The sequence below is a fragment of the Coloeus monedula genome (genome assembly GCF_965178545.1).
Source record: "Coloeus monedula genome assembly, chromosome: 2".
In the NCBI taxonomy this organism is placed as follows: domain Eukaryota; kingdom Metazoa; phylum Chordata; class Aves; order Passeriformes; family Corvidae; genus Coloeus; species Coloeus monedula.
Window position 1 is genome coordinate 74,496,024 of NC_138782.1, and position 22,826 is coordinate 74,518,849.

A 22,826-nucleotide genomic window follows, 5' to 3' on the forward strand; every position below is an offset into this window, starting at 1 on the left:
ATAAGGTGCTCAGATATTAATGATCTATTTAATAAGTATCTGTACTGCAGTTTCAGAGATGGGATCCAAGGCATAAAGATGAAGCTAAGAGTGATTATAAACTTGATTCTTTAAGTAAGACAATTGGGGCATTAATTATTCTTTTATTTGCAAGTGTTTAATATAGTCGCGCTCTGTGTTCCAAGCAGACTGACTCCAGCTGTCCAAGACTACTGGAAGTCAGGCCTAACCTCTGTAGCCTGGCTTTGGAAAATGAGGAGTAAGCAAGTAATGTAGATGGAAGGCTTGTCATCAACTTATCAGGGATCATACGCACCCTCTGTGTCAGAGAGAAAAAATTAGTTTTGTTTTTTTCAGGCAGCATTCATGTGAACCATGAAAACACATCTCTACTCAAATAGCTTGGGGTTTTTTTACTGTCCTTTTTTATTTTCCCCCTGCTTTCTAGCTTCTGCTCCTTATCTGGCATTCTTCATCTAGTCTTGAACCACCTGTTTTCAGTTGAAGGCTAATTTATAATGAAGTAAATTCATCCTGTGCATTAAATGAGGCAGGCATGCTGTTGAAAAATAGTGTTGGAATATGGCAGACTGTATAAAGTGAGATAAAGTAACAGCAAGTGAAGCCTCAGGATAGTTTAATTTCTGATTTAAATTTATTGAAACAGTACCGTCATCTGTAAATAACTTCTTGTGTCTTTATTATGCAGTTAAGGTCAGCATGCTAGGCTTCTCTGGCACAAAATATTGAGAAGTATTGTGGTAATTCTGGTGTGAAGCTTAACAGATAACATATAGAAAAAGCTTTAGCTGAACTTACTATAACGTTTTATGGGTTTTCTTGAGTAATGAAGTTCACAGTCCAAGCAGAAAGTTAATGCACAGGGGATTGTGTTGGTGGCATTTAACAGCATGCTGGAGTAGAAAAAAAATCAATCTTTCTCAGGTATAGGTAATGTATTCCCTTTGTTCAAGAAGTTTGAAATAATTTATGGGTAGGATGATTCTAGTCAAAGGCATTTTTAAGTGGCAGGGAAATCTGCTGTTTCTGGTGACTGACATTTATTTCTGCATACAAGCTGCAAGTGGACCATCATACTTGATCTATGAACTCTGGCTTAAATAGAAGAATATTGCAAGTGAGAATTCCTTGTATTCATGAATATGTTTAAGATTCATCAAACAGATAAGAAATCCTTCTTTTTTTTTTTTTTTTTTTGTTCCTATGGATGGATACGCAAAATAATCCAGAAAAAAACCCCCAATATTCTGTTATCTGAATGTCTTTTAGTTAGACTGTGACTGCTGTCTTTATTTAAAAACATAATGGTTATAATGTTACCAGAAAAATAATAATGTTTTCATGAAATATATATATGTAGTTTCATGATCCTGTGTTAGAATATAATTCTTCAGTGAATGGTTCAGAAAAATACTACACAATGTATATTAGGATTATATATAGGAATGAATTTTATTTAAGGTATTTATTAATAAATGCAAACCTTTCCTTTTGAAGGGAGCAAGTATATCGGAAATAAAGAAGCAGTACCGTGCACTATCCCTAAAATACCATCCAGATAAAGGAGGAGATGAAGTTATGTTCATGAGGATTGCTAAGGCCTATGCAGCGTAAGTTTCTTTTTTGCTTATGAAAAAAGGGAATCATGATATTATGGGGAGGACAGCCTTTACAATAAGAACAAGGATAGCCTAAGCAGGCAGGAAAAAGTGTGTTCAGATATGTAACAAAAGCCAAACATGTCTTCATGCAGTGTGTATTTGCTTTGTACAAGTTAGGAAGGATAATTTGTTTTGCACCTGTCAGAGTGCTGTAAGGTGTTAGTTCTTTGTGTTAACTTTCATGTCAGCTAGGAAGTGTGTTTCCAGTATAACACATATCAAATCTTAAAGATGACAAAGGTCAAAATGGGTGTTGTGATTTTTAACCAGCCAACTCTGTGACAGCAGTTTTGAAGTGATGCTTAGAAAATAAATAAGCTGTTCATTTTACCTGGTGGTAAAGCCAAAGAGTAAAAGACAGTACTTTTAACTGTTCCATCCAGTGAAAAGGATGTTTCATTCTGGATCTGACTCTTTTCTCTCAGCTCACCCCTGTCCCTTTCCATTTGTGCTTGCCTTGCAGTCCTGATTTTTTACTTGGTGACTGTGTTGTATTACCTGTGTGGTTCTTAAGAGCTGAGTCCTTGAATCTGCTTTTCCTCTAGAGTGTTTTATGGTCTTATCTCTTGCAGCATTTTTTTTTTTTAGTATCTGAGAGATGTCTAATATTAGAATTTGGTATAAAGGAAATCAAAATACAGGCATTTCCATACACAGGTCTATCACAATACTGGTGGGATTCCCATTACAGGTATCTCTAATACACTCACTGTCACGGTGCTGATGGGAAGGCATGTGTGGCTTGAAGCCAAGTGGAGCCCATTGTTCTCTTCAGAATTCTAGTTGTCTGGTTTTTATACTCTGTTGGACTGAGCCAGGTATTTACTCCCCCCATGTTGATGTCTCAAACTTGAAACATTCATACTTTTTTAATGCACTCGAAGAGAAATGTTTATACCACCAGTTGATCCCCTCAGGTGTTGATAGGTTTTTTATGTAAAACAAAGGCCACCTTTGTGTCCCCTTTGTGCTGAGGTGGAGTCAACTTCTTTGCAGCAGATGTGCTGAGTCACTGTGGTCATGCAGAGCTTCGCAGCATGTCACTGTTGCCCATCCCCACTGAGACTTCTTCAGTTATTGAGGTTTACTGGGTCAGTCACATCATCCCAGAACCTAGGAAGTTGGTGACTTCTGCCTTGAAGTCAGTTGTGTGTGTGGTTAATCTTACTGATTGAGAGCCCTGTTTGGGAAGAGGTGGGAAGGAGAGCCAATATCAAGCCTTGCTTGAGCAGGCTGGAAATCATACTTTTTGCTTAAACACATCTGTATCACTTTGAAAATCTCTTCAGTAGGAAATTCTGGTATGCCTTTTTTGAACTCCTGAAACATTTAAATTCTTTGCTTTGCAAGCCAGTACTCAAACACTTGGTGCTGCAGTTCAGTACTTCAAACACTAGAGCAAGGGCCATGGCAGAGGTATATTATGAGGTAAATGACGGTGAAGTTCCTTAGCCATGCTGTCTTGAAAGAATATTAAAGCCGCCCATTTGGTGAGTCTGCTTGTCAACAAATGGGAGACTTAGAAATGATCAGGAGAAGCCTGACTTCACTGCATTTCTTATGTGAGACAAAATACAGTGAATGCCTGGTATTCCGTTTTCTAAAGCAGTATTCTTCCTCCTAGTAACAGGGATTCTGTTGAGGTGGCATACAATTGCCAAAAAGCTGTCATTACTGAACAGGCACAGAAGCTGTAAGACTTAGGAGGTGGTGTCCTATTAAATAAAAGAGAAATAAATTATGAAAGTAGAGATTTCCAGGAAAAATAAAACAGCGACAACCAAACACAGGCTGTCAAAGGCTAAAGGTCTAGAATAAGATAAAGGCCCATATGGACTACTTCTGATCAATCAACTCATCTTCCATATTTACCTTCCTTCCAAAAAAAAAGAAAAGTTTCAACCTTTGTCTTTCAAAATTTGCTGTGCTGTAACCTGGCATCAAAAAATATTGTGTGCTGATGGGTATGCAGTTGCTGTCATGAAAGGGAGATGTGAGTGTGCTGTCTCCAGCGTGTGCATCTTCTGTGTCTGATTTCTTTTCCTGTCAGAGTGCTTAAAGAATTTGTGTATCAAGGAGGAATGCAGCAGTATTTCCTAATATTTCCTGTTAGATTTCGTACAAAATAATAGCAGAAGCTGTTTAGCTTTCCAAACCACCTCTAGAGGATAATATGACTGCCACATTTTAAAGTTTCTGTTTGTTAATGATTTAGAGAAATGTTTTCTGTATTAACTTAATATCTCTTCTTGTAACTAGTTTAACCGATGAAGAGTCACGAAAAAACTGGGAAGAATTCGGTAATCCAGATGGACCACAAGGTAACAACTATGAATGACAGAAGTCCTGTAATCACTGTACATTGGGATGTGTAATATCTCATCAGTCAAGAAGCATGCAGAGCTTTATATAATAACTTTCTGCTGTGATTAAGGCAATGCATCTGACCAATTTTTTTCTTGTGAAACTGGCTCTGGGGGGGTGATGGCAGGGAAAGGCAGGAAAGAGTTGGCTTTCACAGTTCTCAAACTTCTTAAAAAAGAAGGATTTTTTTAATTAGTCAGCTTCAGTAAAAATCTAGAGAGACTTGCCAATATTAATGGAGGTATAAGCAAAAAATAGAATACTGCTTAGCAGAAACTGATTTTAAACATTTCTTGGTATTTATGGTCAAATACTAGAGATGTATATTGAAAAATTAAAACCTAGCTGTAGTGCAATAAACACACTTGGAAAGGATGTACGTAGGGATATTGTTTCTGGGCAGGTAGCTACGTGAAAATAATCCTGATGATGGTGTGTCAAAGTTATACAGTAGGTGATCCAAGCTAAACAAATTTAAGACTGGAAGTTAATAATTTTCCCCTATTTGCAGTTGTGTGAATTGCTTGTAAAACACCTTAGTGATTGTTTAAGTGGCCTACTAAGGAAAAACGTTGCATATTTCTAACTGGTACTCTTTACAGGCAGAATGGAAACCTGCCATTTGTTAGGGCGAGTTACACAACATATCTGTGTGGAATGAGTTACAGCCAGCTTGGAAATAATAAATGGAATTTGTAACTTAATTCTGAAGTTACAGGATGACATGAGGGTACTCTGTCATCTGTTCTGTAAATTCTTCTGAATTATATCCACCCAACACAGAGCATTAATTTTTAAAGTTAAAAAAACCAACCCCAGCCTTTGAACTGGTGTTTCAAAGAAATAAGAAAATCTTCCCTCTTCCTTCAAAAAAACAGCTTTGCCAACTAAATCACAGTCTGACAAAGGCATTTCTGATGGACCAAGGAGGTAGATCAGCTTCTTTAATCACTGTGTTTTATAGCGTAACAGATTTGTCAGCTCCTAGCTTCTAGTGCTTCCTTTGCTTGGCAAATAAGAGGTCTCTGTCCCTCTAGCTACAAAATACAGATAGAATCTTTCTTCAGAAATGCTGTCACAATATCAGCAAAACGTAAATTTTAATAGCTTTCCTAGGACCTTTTGGGTGCTAAATTGTTTTTCACATCCATAAGCTACTCTCTTAGTGTTGCCAAGGCATAGGATTTGAAGTTAGGCAGTTGTGTAAGTGTCCTTGAATGGACCTGAAGCTGTCTCTTCAAAAGAAAACTCAGCCAAAACTTGAGAATTACAAAGCACGAAGATCCTTGCTTGGCTTAGTGATTGCTTGCACAAACCTAAGAGACTTTGGATTCCCAGAGGGCAAATGGAAATGTTTTTTGGCAGGGTAGCAGTTTGTACTATGAGCGTTAAGCCTCTTGCTCTTCTGAAAACCCTACCTCAGACTACAGTGGAATTAGAATTCTCTGGTTTATTTCTAGACCTCTCATTGTTTGAGACATCTGAAGGGTGGGAGAAGTCCCTGAAATTTTCTCTCTCCCTCCTCGATTCCCTAAGCTTGTTCCACACTGAAGTGTGAGGGGTTTTCTAATTTAGTGAAATTCATCTTCTCTTTATTTATACATCTGTGGTGTAAAAACATGTACCCAAGCTATGTACTCTAGTCTTCTAGTTCTGTATAGGCACAGGATGGATACAGTCCCTCACAGAGGTATTTTCAGGGCTGAGATGAAGCACATCTGGGGTTAGACATGTCCAGCCAAGTTCGATGTGGTACATCCCACCCTCTGTGCCCAGCACAGAGGAACAGGGAGCAGCATTCCTCTCTATCCAGCTGAGGCAGTGTGAGGCCAGAGGCAGGCAAACAAGAGTTTTTTGGATTTGCATGACTTTCTCCTTTACTAAAAGTAAAGGCAAAATCATTCAAAGAGTGTTTACAAACAGGTGAGAGGGATCTGGAGAGTAGTCTACTAAAAGCAGACTATCTGAAGATAGTCTACTAAAAGTACCTTATGATTAAAAGCCTGTTTTCCCTTGGTGTTTGCCAGTGCTTCAGCTCAGTGAGCATGAGTGGGGGGCAAGGAGACTCTCAGACCAGAAGAGAAAGAGGTTTTTTTACTGAACTACTTCTGTTCGTGGAATAGTTTGAAGCTACAGTCCTAAAGGTCAAAAATACTGTAGTAAACTGAAATTTATTCCATCAGTAAAAGACAGATTTTTAGTAGATTCTTCTAAAAATCCATCATCATTAATAGATAAGAGTCTGGAGACCTTCCTTCTCCAGAGCAAGGCATTTCCTGTAACTCAATGTGGTAAATTCATGGGGTATTATCTGGTTGAACTCCTAAGGTTGAGGTATGGTCAGGCTTGTCAGATGTTTGGTAATTACAAATAGTAATTTTCAACTTACAGAAGTCACATTCGGATTGTGTATAGCAACTGTTTATCTGAATTGATGGCTGTCACAATCTGTTGGAGATAGCATCAGTGTAGTGCCTAATTACATAGGGATCCTAGTCTGTCCTTATTTGAGGCATTGCTCCTCATGGACAACTGCTAGTATTAAGGAAGGCATGTTGTTTTTATTTTAAGCAGGTCCATAAAGTCTTACTTTCTTTTCTTCTCCCCGCTGGTTTCCTAGAACTCTTAGTACTGGGATAGATAGTGTTTGCAAAATTTAATTTGTTATCACCAGTGTCTCAAGACAAACTGTTCTATGCTATTCTCTACTCAGATCTGTATGCTGGAGATGTTAGAGATTCATGTCTTCTATTTTCTGTAGCCTAACTCCTTTTGAATTGAGAAGTGTTCCTTTTTCTTTCTTACCAATCACACAAATTTGTACTGATAGAGGGTTTTGTGTTTACAGTTTGCAGCTTAGAACATTTTGTTAGAGGGACAAACCAATAGAACTTCACACAGAAGTTATTTGCTCAGACCATTTTCTTGCAGTTCATTTGTTTACTAAACTATATGTGTTTAAACTGCTGAAAACTCTGTAATGCAAAACTCATAAATCTTTCAACCTGTGAAATTTTTTAATATATATATTAATAAATCTTGCCTATCTATTTCACTGCAATATGTTAAGCTAAAACATTTGGTATTTCAGGTGTTGGATTTAAGTCTTATTTTATTGCATACTTGGTGTATTTCTAATTTGTTGCTTGATTTTGCTATATTTGTTAAAATTTTTCTTACTGAAGTAATAAACATGGTGGGTTTTTTTGTGGGTTGGTGGTTTTGTTTGTTTGTTAGACATAATACGACTTCAAAATATTGAGAAACGTTTTTATAGTGGATTTCTTTTCTTTAATCCTGCAGCTACAAGTTTCGGTATAGCTTTGCCAGCTTGGATTGTGGATCAGAAAAATTCAATTCTGGTGAGTCAGCTTACTTAGCTCAAGATTTTAAGGTGAACTTTCAAGTGTTTTTGAAAAAAAAATTTGCTTAATACTGCACATTTTTAGTCAAAACACGTTAATACTTTGGTCCAAATGCACATCTTCGAAGCAAATTTCAGGAGTCATAAGTATTAGAGTAGCTTAAATCTAACCTTTGAGAGCAAAGTATGAATATGTTTGGATGGATCTCATTCCAATGATAATGAGGCTCTGTTGTGGTCACCCCTGCTACAAAGTGAGTGTTTGCTCTTGCAAGGAAATACATTTAGAGCTGTGTGCTGTGTTTCTATAGTTCCGTTTGGTTTGCTAGTGATGCTCTAATCATACAGTATTTAAATGTTCTTCCTGTTGCATTTGCTGCTGCAAGGTATTTTTCTTAACCACTTGATTTCTTTTAATCGTCTGTCCACTGCATCACAGTTTAGCTGCCAACTTTTTAATTATTAAAGAAACTGACCTGTGACCATGTGAGAATCATTTAAAACTGATTCATTCGTGAATCACGGTAAACTGATACTCCTTATTTAAGCCCTACCTAATTATATTACTTGTAAGTTGCTCTTCAGAAATAATGACAGCTATTATGCAGTAAGCTTGTGTTAATTTGTAGTAAGCTTGTGGTAGTGCTACTTGACTGTATTTTAGAAAAAAGATTAAACAAGAGTGGTATTAAGTAGCCACAGTCTCTAATACAGTATGTTTTGCCTTTTTTCTGTAGGTGTTGTTTGTATATGGACTAGCATTTATGGTTATTCTTCCAGTTGTTGTGGTAAGTGTTATCTGATTAATATTCTACTCTCAGTAACCAAGTTGTAAACAAAGCTGTCTTAGACATTGGGTTGCTCATTCTTACCTTTCCTAGAGAGCGCAAGTGAGCTTTTTTTTAAAAGGTGGTGTTTTCTTTTGTCGTGAAAAAAGTATAGCTGCTGTAGAGTTTCCAGAAAAATGCAGTGCCATGATAGAGAGGGGACTGCAGGGAAAATATTACATATCACAAGAATTGCTAAGTTATGTAATTTGTCTTGTAGCTTCTTTTGCAAGAAAATTGAGGTGATGAGCTCAAGAGGATATTCATTGGTGTTACAGTAGAGTCAAGACTGAGATGTCTCTAGCTGTTGGTGCTAGAATGATTACTGCCGGTGGAACAGGTGGTTGATTTGTTTTTTCCTGGCTGCCTTTGTTTTCATAACTTCAGTTTTTGTTGTTCTTCTGTACACCATGAGATGTCTGCCCTTGAGATTGCTTTGTGTGAGGAATCAATTGCTAAGTGATTGTTACTTCAGGGCTCAGGTTTACCCTACAGTATTGCTTTTGAACCATGTCCCTTATCCACCGATTGTGCGTTTGGGGTATGGCATGAAGCAAGACTCAGAACGCTGACACTGAAAACCCCTCATGTTCTTGAGAAGATTTTCATTTGAAAAAGTGTCCTGAGGTCTTGGCAGCTGCTTGCATCATTGTGTGCAGAGACTCAGAGAGACATTATCCCTTCCCTTTGAGTCTTTCTGTGTGATTGAGGATTCAGTTTAGAAGATTAAATGTGGTGATTTCAACAAGCTGTTGAATAAAAAGTTTAAAATCCAGGGTGCAAAAATTTTTCATACCTTTCCCTTTAGGATTCAGTTGATGTCTGTTGATGCTTTTTTGTATACACATACTTGTAGTGATTTATACTAGGTTTATCATAGCTCAAATGAAAGGAAAACAGCCTTGCTATTGGTACAAAGAAATGTTTTGAGCACAGGAAAAATAGTCTGCCTCTTCTTGCTCCATACCAGATGTAGACTTGTACATTCACTTGTTGCTGTAAATTTCTTTTATAGTCAATGAAGAGGAATAGTAATTTTTATGGAGCAAGTTATTTTATCATTTGATTTTAAAGTAGACATACAAGGTAATTCATGCCTTTAATGGGCCTGTTTCTTTCATGAATCAATGAAGTAGCTGAAGTTCCCTACAGTGTAGTCATCCTATGTTTGATGGGCATCTAAAATAAAGGAAGGCTACTTCCACCCTTTGAATCCAGATTAAAGAAAAACGAAAATACTGATAAGTGTTTTATAAGATAAGTTCTTTCCAGACCTCCACTGACCTAAATAATGTCCTGTACATAAGGCAAGAGACAGGAGCTGTATCTGTAGAAGCAGTTAGGGCAGCCTTTTTCATGTAGGTTTGGACTGGCTAGTTACATTTTTCTTCCAATACCTGTACTTGTACAAATATTTGATAACTATGGGATTATAGTTAATTTTTTAATGCAGAAAAACATTGTAGAAAGTTGTGTACTGTTTTGTGCCAGGGTTCATCTATTCATGGAGGAATCAAGCTTAATTTATTAAAAAATTTGTTGGAGCTAGTCCTTGAGCATTTCCCAAATAATTAAGTAGATTGCAGAATTCTTACTATAGTGGGGGAATTCACTATTATTAAATTAATTGTAGTAAGCATCATTTACTACTGTACTGCTTGTTGCTCTTTGCTTACGGTAAACTTTACAGTAGATTAAGGAGTACCTTTGATGTGTTTTCTTATATTAAATGAGCTTTGCTTACAGGGAGGAGTTTAATGAACAGATTGTAGTTTATAACCCAGCACAACATTCTTCTGAAAATATATTGGATGGTACAACCACTGTAGAGTGAGTTCTGTAATTTGAGTCACTGGTGTAATGCTGATTAGGCAATTATCAGAGTGTTGCTGAAGGTTTGGAAAACTTCTTCTGTCAACCTGAAGGTGTATGGCTTAATTCTGAATTTACAACAAGGGCCCCATGCCACCTCCAGATTCCCCTTCTGAAAAGCATTTTCTGATCAGGGGACTTAAATCACTATTTTGCAAATTTTGTCATAGTGAAAGAAATGTCTTTGTTCTCAGTTTGATCTTGGTCTGCCTAAACTAGGTTTGAGTGCTGTGTTGCACTGTAAGGAGCTACTACATCATATATAGAAAGTGGTAAATTGAGTGAATTTACTGTTTAGTGAATTGATTAAAACAACCAGAAATAAACCAAGCAGTGTATATGTGTGCAGGTGTATATGCTGGGGGAAATTCTCTAGGCTAGAGGTCATTTATAAATGTTTAACATTAGATTCTCTCAGATTAATTTATCAGTGTGCTTTTAAAGTTTGTGTCAGCAAATATTTTTTGTTTCCTTCTCCTTTCTGAAATTCAGTTAACTTCAACATAGGCAAAATCAGTTGGGCTGAGTTACCTGGTTGTTGACTGCATGAGGTCATGCAGTATGGCTGTTTTGATGCTTCCTTGTAGCTGACATCAGTCTGTTCTTGTTGAATATTTCAGGGTTCCTGGTGGTACCGATCAATACGATACAGTGGAGATCAGATTCTCATTCGGACAACTCAAATATATACATATTTTGTCTATAAAACCCGGAACATGGACATGAAGCGTAAGTAAAAGGCATCTTGAACTGTAGATGTTCATCTGGAAGTGTCACTCTGGTGACGTTAAAATACTCCTATTTCATAAGCTTTAGTTAGCTTCTCATGCTTCTCATTCCTTTAGAGTGTTTTTAAAACTTAATTCCGTCGCAGGCGAAGAATACTCTGTAAGAAGACTTAAATATTTGGGAGAGGGAATTGTATAGATCTATATTTATGTCCATCTATACATTTAACAAAAAAAAAAAAAAAAAAAGAAAGAAAAAGGGGTACTGTATGTTGGGAAAAACATACTGACCTGCCTGTAGCCCTCAGTTGCCAGTAGGAGCCAACCTCTCTGTGTTTTCTTCTGTTAGTGTAACAAAACAGGCTTTGGAATTTTTTTAAGGGCTTCATACAATTTTTATGTGCATAAAAAATGAAATAGTATTTCTGGGTTTTTGATATTAGAATAGAGAGCTAAATTTCTCTTTAAAAATTGCTATCAATTCCATGTTACTTTGTTACTTGTTTGTAGCTTTCAATATACTTACTTTTCTTGTCTACTCCCTTATTTCAAAGGAATAACACTCCCCCCCCCCCCCCCCCTATTTTTCTGGGAAAAACTGTAGATGTATTACATTGGTGCAAAATTGTATCTTTCAGTTTGGGGGCTGGCAAGGGCCTGAAGAATTGGCACAGTACTCCGTAATTCTAGATTGGATTTAACTAGACTGCATGCTCAGAGCAATTGAAAAGCAGAATAGAAGAATCCCCAAAACCTTCTGAAAGAGGATTCATAAATATATTTTCTTACTTCTTTGAATTGCGCTGTTTTTCAGCTTTAAATTTGCTGGAAGACTGCTGAAATCTGCTCTTGATCCATCCTTTTCCTACAGAGCAGAAATGCTCCACAGATGATCCAAGAGGTGTAGGGGATGAGAGTATGGAAAGATGTTAGCCTTCTATTCACAGGACACATGGATTTGTGTGTGGGATTAGTTCAGACCGGTTTATACTCTGTCATACTCCTATGCTTTTTCCCCTCTCCAGCTAGGTGAGAAAAGAGGAACTGGGGTAGTAGGTGGGACATTAGAAGTTTAGGGAGATCACTTTCTTTCTCCAGACTTGTCGGTAGTAGATTATTTCATATTGAACCTTGCTCAGAACCCAGCCTTGAGAGGCTTGCCTTGTGTCTCCTACAGATTGGTTAAAAAGTTAACTTCAGGTTTATGTGACCTTATTTAAGGACTTAACACTTTTAGGTAGTTCTAGGATCAGAGGCAGGTCAGTTTTTTCTGTTGAAGTCTGTTGTGCAGTCTGAATGAAAACTGAGGTGCAGCTGAGGTGGCTTAGACAAACCACACAGTGATCATGTAAGGCTTTTGCTTGGTTGTGAATTCCATTGTAGTGTGGTATATCAGTGTCAGCAAATGTAATCAAACAGGCTAGAGAAATGATGAGACAAATCTGCATGACTTGCCTGGTTTTAAGGTATTTTTTCAGGCTTCAGGACAAACAAACTTGTAAATCTCCAGGAAAGGAAATTTTAAAGTTGTTGATCTTAAATAATGGGAAGATACTTGTAGTCATCTGAAAGTCTTCAATATGCTGTGCTGAGGAAGTGAATAGATAATTGAGCGTGGAAATGAAAATTGATGCTCAGTGAATTGACTCACTGTTAGTAGTTTGAATTCACTTGGCAGTGCAGGTAGGCAAAAATAACTTTGACTTGCTCATAAGAGCACTTGTTCAAAATTTGAGAAGGAAGCTGGAGTGACTACTGGTGAAAAAGTTATTTTAACTGGAGCAAATGATTGTGAGCTCTCTCTGATTGTCTATGGCTGAGGGGTCTGATGTGTTCATGAGCAGAAAGCTCACAATGAGACTAAAATATCCAGTTGTCTAGGGCTTTCATTTTAATTACACTACAGAATGTTTTGTGTAATATGGATTTTCCTAATCACATTAAGAAAAGAGCAGTCCATCATCTTTGTGCAATTTTTTCGCAGGATTATTTATTGAACTGCTTTTCTAATAATTAAAAGAATTTTTCTGTTGAATTTTCAATGCTGACTGAACTGAAAATGGAGTTGGAATTTTATCCTTCCTGCCTCCCTCTTCTATACACATTGTCGTGCTGCTGCAGGCACATGGATTGCTGAGAGGAATGGTTCTATGAGCATGCAGAAGTAGTCAAACTGCTGTGCAGTGATGTCTGCTGGTCCTAATGAAGTCTAATTGTGTTTTTTTGAAGACATTTAGTGTCAAATGCTGGACTTGATACCATGCGAAATTGAGCCTTGAATGATCTCTTTTGTCTTGTGCCAGACATTGATTCCTGCCTCCTTTGCCCTGTGGCAGTAGTAACTTATCCATTAACAGAACAGAACATTAATCGAGAACATGGATATTCATAATTGTTGCGGGGAGGAATGGGAATAAGTTTTATGGTGGAAGGTTTTGAAGAAATTAGTTGGTGGCTTAAGATGTTGACATTTTCTTTGTCTGACTCCAATTATCTTTGCAGGACTTATCATGGTTTTAGCAGGGGCATCTGAATTTGATCCTCAGTACAATAAAGATGCAACGAGCAGACCAGCAGACAACATCCAGATACCTCAGGTCAGTTGTATCAAGAGCTGTTTTAACTGACCCCTTCAAGGGAAGAGGGAGACGTTGCTTTTAGGTGACCAGCTGACAGAATTCAAGTCGAATTCATAATTCTCTGGGCATTAACTTTGTAGGGAGGCGACTGTATTCCTTCAGAAATAGGAATTAGAAACTAGACTTGATCTAAACTTTTTTAAGAGAAAAGATAACATGAACTGTGCTAATGCTTATTTTAAATTGAATTGGTTTAGTATATAGGCTGCTGCGCTGGGCTTTTGGGGAGGGGTAAAGTAAATAAGAAATTAAAGTGTTAGTCTTTACAGATTTTGAGTATTGATATGAGGAGGTGATCATTTGATGTTCTTTTAAATCATTAACACAGATCTGGTGGAGTGTATTAACAGTAAAATGAAATTATTATCTGATGTCTGAATTAGTAATGTCTTTAAATATTGTAAAGATTCCTCCATGAATATCTGTTCCACTCTGGTTACCTTTTATATTCATTTCCATTCAGTGTTTCCAACAGAGATGCCATAAATGCATACTGTGGAAAATAATTATTGCTAGCAGAGTTTTAGGAAGTCTTATTTATCAGAAGCTAACACTTTGATTTTAAGAAGTTTAAAGCACTGTATACAAAATGCTCCAATGAAAATGTTTTGAGTTGGCAAAAAGAGGGGGAATTAGTCTCAGAGATTTAACCTTTGCATGCACACGATTAAATTTTCATGTTTTAAACATGACCTAAACGTAAGAGATATCTCAGTCTGTTTTCTTTTACTTAATTTTCTTTGTCTCTTTTATCATGTTGTGGACTTTATGAGTAGAAGATGAAATTGCAGTAAAGTGGGGTTTTTCAGCAATGGGAGCAAAAGGCTGGAAAAGATCACCTGGATCAATGGTTCTTCTCTCATGCTGTTGCCAGCATTGGCATTCTGCAAGCCCTTTTACATTTAATCGTTCATTATTTAAAAGGCAGTCAAGCCTTCTGTAACCATATCCTGCTGAGAAGCTGTTCCAGAACTTGCTGTTCTAGTAATTAGAAGTCTTGTTTGTGACCAATTTATATCCTTGGTTTTTATCATCACTATTCTGGAGTCTAAATTATTCTTGCTGCGTGTATCCTTATGCATCTGTAGACAGAAGGAATAGCCCATTAGTTATCTTTTTGTCTTTATTTTGCTAAACTAGAAAAGCTGCTGTCTTTCATTCCTGTCTTTTCCAAAAGACTCATTTCTCCCCTCCTGCTGTGTGCTGAATGGGGTACTGTTCCCAGTTGATAGATTTCTAAATTCTACAGTATTTTTTATCTGCTTAGAATTGTCCATAGTATTCTATGTTAAGTCTTAACAGTGCCTTAGTTGCACTACTGTTCCTGTATTTCTGCTGGGAATGACTTTCAGCATGCTCTTGTCCACAGCTGTTCTATATGGTGGTTTAGTACAACTAGAGTGGGATCAGTAAGTTTTTGGGATTTTCCCATTGTAGATATCTCTTTTTTTCAGCTAGCAGGCTCCCATCTCCAAGCTGTAGTGCATGACTTTGCATTTTATGACAGATTTTGTTCCCTTTCTAAAGGTCCAATAATCAGTGTCATCTGGGGTTTATTTTTTTGATTTTATGGCAGTACAGTTATTTGAAGCATCAATACAGAAGGGTATTGCTAATGACTTCTGCTTGTGTATCCTGCTTTTGGGGCCATGATCTTTGTTACCATTTTTCACAAAGTTCTCTTTTCTAAGTTTTACTGCTCTTGGTTTGGGGTTACACCAGGATGTGCTTTTAAGAAACTTCTTGTCAGGAGATCTTTTTTTCAAGTGTGGGGAAAGACTGGTCAAAGGTTGATGTAGCTTAGCTGTTGATACCCAAAGTTTTCTTTTTGTCTTGAGATTTTGGAATTTTTATCTCTCCTCAGGTAACTTTTTGACCTAAAAAGTGAAGCTTCTGGACTGTGTACTGATGTTACTTTATCTGAGCTTCTGTTACTCAGATGTGTTTGAACTGTGGGTCTTGGTCCTGTGGGGATCAGGAAAGGTCATCCTGAATAAAGAACACCATGCTTTTTTTAAGTTAATGTGGTTTATATACAAGTTAAAATACTTGATCTTCAGCCCACTAGGGATTTCAGGCTTGTAAGCCTCCTTCCTGTTTTACCTGGAATTCTTCCTAGGGAAGTTTACTGTGTCTTAGATGGGTGAAGGTTCTCAAGGTGATGCTGTTGCTTGTGTATATTAAGTTCAATGTAAGTGCCTTAGAAATATGGTTGAATCTAGTAAACCTTGGCAATAAAATTAGATATTAAAAATACTTACCTGTCAAGACAAATTTACTTATCACTACATAAGACAAGTTTCTTGAATGCAAATCTTTATGAACCCCTTGTTCCCACATTGAAAAAAGGCATATAAAGACACTTCTTAACTTTCTGGAGCTGGGTTTTAGATAAAAATGGCTAATGTTCACCTCTACAGAAATTTCCAAGGAAAAGTTACTTAAACTCTTCCTTTTGTGAACACACTTTTTTTTCCCTTGTGAACTGTTCTCCTGTATTTGCTTGTCTTTAGCAACAAAATAACTGTTTGTGTTTTAACTATTTTATTTTAGCTAATCAGAGAAATTGGTGGCATAAATTTAAAGAAGAATGAGCCTCCTCTCACCTGCCCTTACAGTCTGAAAGCCAGAGTTCTGCTGTTGACTCATCTTGCCCGGGTGCAAGTTCCTGAGGTCCTTGAAGAAGGTAGTGGCTTCTCCCCTAATCGAATATTACTGGGAACAGAGCAAGATGCTGCATGCTACACTGCTTTTGATTCTTGTCCTATAAGGAGTTGAATGGATCTCTGCTCAATAGTCTCTATTCAGGCTGCTTAGTTTTTCAACTTTAATGTCCCTTTAGAACATTTACTTAGCATTTACTCGCTCTCCTGACAGCCCTGCAATACTGATATTTTACTTTTTAATGCTTTCGGCTGCAGATATGGCTTAGATAAATTGGTTTTGGTCTTTGTAATAGAATAAAAAGTTAAACGTGAAGTATATTTGCTTTTCAGAGCAAAGAAATCCAAGATCAGCATAATGCTGCTCTCTATAGCATTTCCATGTGTATTTATTTTTGGAGGTTTTTAGCCCAGTATGTGAAGTAAAGATGACAAGATTAGAACTTTAAATATCAGTTACCTGTGAGCTTCAGTTTGTGTTTTGGGATTTTTCATACTTGTAAATATTCAAACCAAAATGTTTCTAAATGCATTTCTTAAGTTTCAGTCATGAAAGACATAGTTTTAGGCTGACCAGCAAAGTTGAGATGGTCTACATTTTAATGGAAATTAAAAAAAAAAAAACCAAAAAACCAAAAAACAACAAACCAGGGAAGATGCTTTGCTTCAAATTTTTCACTTTCTTTCAAAAGAAAAACAATCCGTTTTAAAAAGTAATGAAAAATGTCTCATTTTTACTTAGTTACTGTTAGTATTTAGAACTTCACAGGACTGCATTCAAAAGAAGTTGGTACTTTACAAATAATGTTTTTTGCAGAACTGGTGATTCACTTAAAATTAAGAATTCTGGTTTTAACCTGCGATTACCTAAAGAATTCATGCAGTATTAATATGGCTGATAAATTGTCTATGCCATCCTGTTGCTTCTTTTTAGATGGATCTAATAAGTGTTGCTTCATTTGATGTGGAAGCTGGTGTACAAAATTTGTTTCCTCTTAGAACTTGCATTTACCTGTTTTTTTTTTAAGGAATGTTACAGATGGATACATCAGTGAGAATAAAGTGGTGTTTTTGGTAATACAAGAATGAATAGAAGTGAAGACCATGGCATTTAATGGTCCAGTTCATGTGAACTGTCTGATTGTTTTTCCTAGAAGTAGTACAGCATAATTGCAGCCAGTTATATCTTGCAGATCAGCAGTTTATCCTTAAGAAGAGTCCTGCACTACTTCAAGAAATGATTAATGTGATCTGCCAGCTAATAATAATGGCTCGAAGCAGGGAAGGTAAGAAAAGAAACTGTATAATTAAACCCAGTAAATATATTTCTTCATTGTGATACTTCATAAAGTCTTTGATTCTTGTGGGAAACTTAACCTGTGATATTTAGAAATGCCTAAATGCACTTTTGCTCTTTTTACTGTAATGAGAGAATTCTCTGCTTTGAGGATTGAAATGCTGCTGCTGCCAGGCTCTGCTCTGAAATCCTGGGTATGTGTGTACTGCTTGTAATTTTTTGCAATTAAAGTTTCTCCTTAACTGCATTTGAAAACCTTTTCTTGAAGATGTGATTCATTTTCAGTAGCAAGGCATTTAGTATAAGACTTGTGTTCTTTCCATTTGCACTTTTACAGTTTTTTCTCTCCTCTTATGAGTGCCTCTTGTTCTTTAGATCATTTCTTTGCCATTATTTCTTTGTATGTTGCTCATATTTCTCTGTTGCAGAATGCTATGCTCTTTAGCCTGCTGTGTAGTTTTATTCTGAACTTGTAGGGGCAGGTGCTTAGCTGTAATTGCCATAGAAATTATAATTTAATTGAAATATAATATTTAAGCTTTTATCTTTTCACTGTAAAAAGGCAATTACTCAGAAGATGCTTCCTTGCAGTGTAAGGAAGCAAAGACTTGGGTATCATTCATTTATTGCACCAAACATGGTCAAGGCATGTTTTTATGTCAAACTGGTGACCATTTTTTTGCTATCGAACAATACTTACTGTTTGATCTTTACTAGGCCAAAACTCCTTTAATGACCACTGATAGCCTCCTAGTAAGAATGGTTTTGGGAAAGATACTTCCCAGAACTGTTGCAAGTGGTGCTGGAAATTGTGCTACATAACAAAATAAAGTGTGAGAGGGGATATAAGCAAATAAGGATGTTGTGTGCTAGCTTAGATTTTTAAAGTTTGGATACTATTTTATAAAAAATACCTGAACCTCTGAGATACTGTAAAATAGTGCAAGGCTCTGAAAAATACCTTTTAAGATGGTCTATGTATGTATTAGTCAACTAACAAATAGTTGTTTTCTCTTGTGCATAATGAAACCAAAATAATACAGGCAGAAGATTTTTTCATGCAACAGAACCGGAAATCTTTGAAAAATGAGGAACATCTATAGTTCTTCTTGTAAAAGCTGAAATAGGATATGGAACAGAGTGCATAATATACTTTGCAACTTAAATGACCTTCAGGAAGCTGTATTCTTCTTCTCTAGTTCTGAATATACAGAGAGATACTTTCTTAATTTGACAGTAAAATGATTATTTATAGATGTAGTATTCTTAATAAATTGCTTTGAAGTTCCAGAAAATTTAGATTTTAGCTTAAATTAAAATTAAAAAAGGAAACAGTATTTTGAAATACAGTGGTGTAGACTAATTTTCCGTTAGCATGTGAAATGGTTATTTATAAACCAAATCTGAACAAGCTCTACTACTAACAATTTCCAGAGATTATCATTATCTCTTCCAGCCTCAAATCATTTTGTGAAAGCGGAAGAGAATTTATAGCTGTCATTATGTACAGTAGAAATTATTTCCCTAGATTTGGAAAAAAAGTAGGTATGTATCATAGGTATAGTTGGGGAGTTGTCTGGTATTTCTCTAACAGCTTTTCTCAAAACTATTTTCCAAAGTTTGAAAGTGGCAGTACCCAGAAATTTGTACCAAACAACCAAACATTTCCTCTTGCTTCTGTGCCAGTGCTCTGAGCACATGGTATTAAAGAGAAGGTGGTACCCAACAGTTGCCCATTAACAGCCAACAGTAATGAAACTGGGGATTTCAAGGTAAACAGTTTCAGAATTTTGATCTTTGGTCTAAAGTGGAGTCACTGCTTTTACTACTTACTGCTTAGCAAATGTTGAGATGGTCTACATTGACCCTGTTTTTGATGACTGTGCATGTAGAGAGAACTGTCTCACCCTGGGAAACAACTGGAAATTTTAAAGGTGGCATTGGTTTGGTGTTACATTTTTTTAAGATGAATGAAATTGAACTTAGGTATTGAGAATTTTGAGAGATTGCTTTGCTTGAGTTTGTATTTGTCACCATAATTTTAAGTGGCTTAAAACTTAATTAACTGCAGTTGGTTTTGGGGTTAATTTTCACTTAAATCAACCTTGACACAGTAATTAAAATGATCACATGCTATAATTAGTCATAGATTTTCAGCAGTCCTGATCTGTGAAAGTACAAAGGTGATGGCATGTATTAATACTATCTAAAGAAATATTTTGGGGACAAATTGTACTTTGTGAAACCTGAATTGATGGTGGGATGAGAAGCTCATTTTGTGCTGCATTTATGCCTTTCAAATATTCTGAAATGTTTTTGTTATTATTATTGATGCCATGAGGATTTTTTTGCCTTTTCTTTTATACCCCTTTTATACTTCTTTACAACTTCTGTATTCTTAGTGTTTTTAGCCTACATTCTTAGACTTGTTTGTCAAGTTAAGAGACTAAACATTTTAGAAGCTTCATAGTTAAGGATCAAAATGCCCCCAGACCCCAAGATCCTCTCCAAAACACATTTTGTAAACTAAGACAGAACCATCCAGGGGAAGGTTCTTGGGGAGGGGGGCTCACTCGAGCCTCTCATTGGAGAATTTTTGATAGAGATGCTAATTAGTAAAACCTGTAATGTTAGACCAGTTTTTTTGGGGGTGTGCATTGCAGGGTGCATTAAGGTGCATTCGACCTGGACGTGTGCACCTAAGGATCTTTAAAATAAATACCAAGGTAAAATCCCTTTTTCCCTTCTAACCGTGTTTGAGTCTTGATTTTAAGACCAGGAAAAGGCATCATTATAAGCTTAATGTCTACAGCAATTCATGCTCACCTTGTAATCAGGTCTTTTAAAGAGAGATACTTGGGATGAATCTTGACAATCTTGGCACTTAGCTTTGCTTTGTGCCATCCCTTGCTTGCATCCATTTTTTTGTGGCAATTTAACTGATACCTGAGAACCAGCAAGTATAAATTATTTTCATGGCTTCCTTGAGATCATCCTTAAGTATGATAAGTAGATAGGTGCCTTGCCAAGTGAAGTGTTTGCTGCCAAAAACATGGAATGGGCTCCAGTAAGTGTCTCCAGAAGTTGGGCGTCAGTTCAGCTGTCCAGTCAAAGCACATTCCGTAATTCAGGTTGGAAGCTGCAGTGTAATGAAGAGGTTGTGGCTTGACCTAGGTATATGCCAGTCCTTCACAAGCAACTAAAATTTGCATTTAAACTTGTGATTGACTACTTAAATGTCATATGTTGGGTTTAAACTGAAAGAGGGTGGGTTTAGATAAGAAATTCTTTGCTGGTGAGGGTGGGGAGGCACTGGAACAGGTTTCCCAGAGAAGCTGTGGATGCCACATCTTGGAAGTGTTCAGGGCTGGGTTGAATGAGGCTTTGAGCAACCTGGTCTAGTGGAGGGTGTCCCTACCCAGGGCAGGGGGTTGGAACTAGATGATATTTGAGGTCAATGCAAAACATTTTATGATTCTGTATTTTTGGTCAATTTTATAACCTTAGATTAAAGGTCATCTTGTATTGTGCAATTTGACAATCAGAAGCTGTCAAAATAGGTACAGCAATGACATTAATTTTATGGTGGGGCATTTGGAGGATGTTAAAAGCTCTGCTGTCCTCAGGTCCAGTCTCAGGGAGTACAAAGACCCTGTGTTCTTTTCAGGAAACCAAAATAATACTTTCCAACTTTAAAATATTTTTCTACTGTCATATAGATGATGAGTCAATCCTTTAAGAAAGAGAATATTTTCTACTCTCACTAGTGCTCTGTGGTCTCAAAGCTCTAGATGAATTTCCTGCAAAAGTCAGTTTGTCATAGATTATTTAGGATTCTTTTATTGACTTGGTTTGCAGTGTGTTTTTTTAACTTAAAATCCTGTGACTTTGCTTAGCAGCAGCAGCCAAGAAAATTACAGGGGAGGTGGAAGCTGGGTGAAATGGAAAGTAAATGTGGTGTTATTTGGTTGGGACATTAATCTTTCCATTACTACTTTTTCTTTAAAGGTTGAACTTACATCTTCCTTAGTTACCTGTCTAGCCAGGTAGTTCCATTTGTGTGTTATATTTCTCTTTGCATTGCATATAATTGTCACATGTCCTCCCATGTAATTTGATTTGATAGCTGATGATATTTATAGCTTGGTGTAATTAGTGAAGAAACAGACAATTTGAAGGGGAAAGGGGCAGGTGAAGCAGAGGGAAGAGTGATCTTTCATGTGCAGTCAATATGCCCTCATAGCTGCTTAGAAATTTGCAGCAAGATAGTGAGTGGTGTAAAGGAAGCAGCAAACATACTGAAGACACCAAATTCGTGGGGGGTTTTTTTTGGTCAAACTTATTACCTTTTCGTATTTCCTCTGTTAAATGTTCTAAAATTAATTTAAACTTGCTTTTTATCAAAATGCAAGGTAAGTGTTTAGCAGTTGTAGCTTTGGTACCCTTTTGTTCAGGTGCAGGTTATAGCCTGTCTGCCTTCTCACCCAGGTGTAAGCAATCCTGCTTTTATCTGCATCTCTCACTGCCTTGACAGGTGGTCAGCTGGGTCACACAGCCCTAGCAGAGTGGCCACAGTCCTTCTGACCACTGGTCTAATCAATCTCTTGAGAGATACCTCTGTGCCCCTGTTGTAGTGTCCCAAATACACATATTTGTATACATATGTATCTGTGTATGTACCCAAAGATACTTGTGTTCACACATTTATATGTTTATGTGCAGAATACACCTGTAACAGTCAAGGTAGTCAAAGGCTGATTGTTTCTCAGAAAAGATTTTGAAGTGTAGGAGAAAGCATAGGGATTCTTAAATGAAGTAGCAGGCATCATAAATTGCAGGTGCCTTCCATAATACCTGTTGAAAATGGCCTTCAGTTTTTTGATATGCCACATATAAGTTCAGAAAAAGATTTAAGTAACTTAAGTTCCTTTTGGCTCTTTGAAGAGGATCTGAACTTATTTTTTTGTTTCATGGTAAAGCATTGCCAGTTCTGGACTTGCAGCAGCTCTTGAGCTGCAGGGGAATTCTGAAATGAGTTCTCTAAACAGGGTTTATGAGAAGTTTTATTTATGAATGAATGGTTGTCAACATTATGTTGCAGTTTGTGTCTGCTTTGCTTTTTCGTTTCTTTGCAGATGTGATGAGTATTAAATAACTAAGTGGAGTTTTTTGGTTTTTTTTTTTTTTCCTTTTGCTCTGTTCTGGCTAAGACTTTTTCTCCTTATAATCATTTTAATTATGAGAGTGTAGGCCTTTTTGCACTTTAGAATATGAAAAGAATTGTAGGCAATTTCTAAAAGAAAAGTTAAATAGGAGTTTGCTCAGACCCCCCCTTTTAACCATTAAGTTTATTTATAAAAGTCATGCATTTTGTATTTTTACAGCTCTTC

At 36.8% G+C, this 22,826-nt stretch overlaps 1 protein-coding gene across 1 annotated transcript in view; it reads left to right on the forward strand.

Moving 5' to 3' along the window:
- Positions 1-22,826, forward strand: part of SEC63 (SEC63 homolog, protein translocation regulator) — a 59,274-nt gene that overhangs the window by 20,967 nt on the left and 15,481 nt on the right. The window contains exons 4-11 of the mRNA XM_082301920.1: positions 1,519-1,631; positions 3,942-4,003; positions 7,350-7,408; positions 8,148-8,198; positions 10,730-10,838; positions 13,340-13,434; positions 16,030-16,162; positions 17,333-17,425. Coding sequence (XP_082158046.1) covers positions 1,519-1,631; positions 3,942-4,003; positions 7,350-7,408; positions 8,148-8,198; positions 10,730-10,838; positions 13,340-13,434; positions 16,030-16,162; positions 17,333-17,425 — 715 coding nt within the window. The remainder of the gene's footprint in view (positions 1-1,518; positions 1,632-3,941; positions 4,004-7,349; positions 7,409-8,147; positions 8,199-10,729; positions 10,839-13,339; positions 13,435-16,029; positions 16,163-17,332; positions 17,426-22,826) is intronic.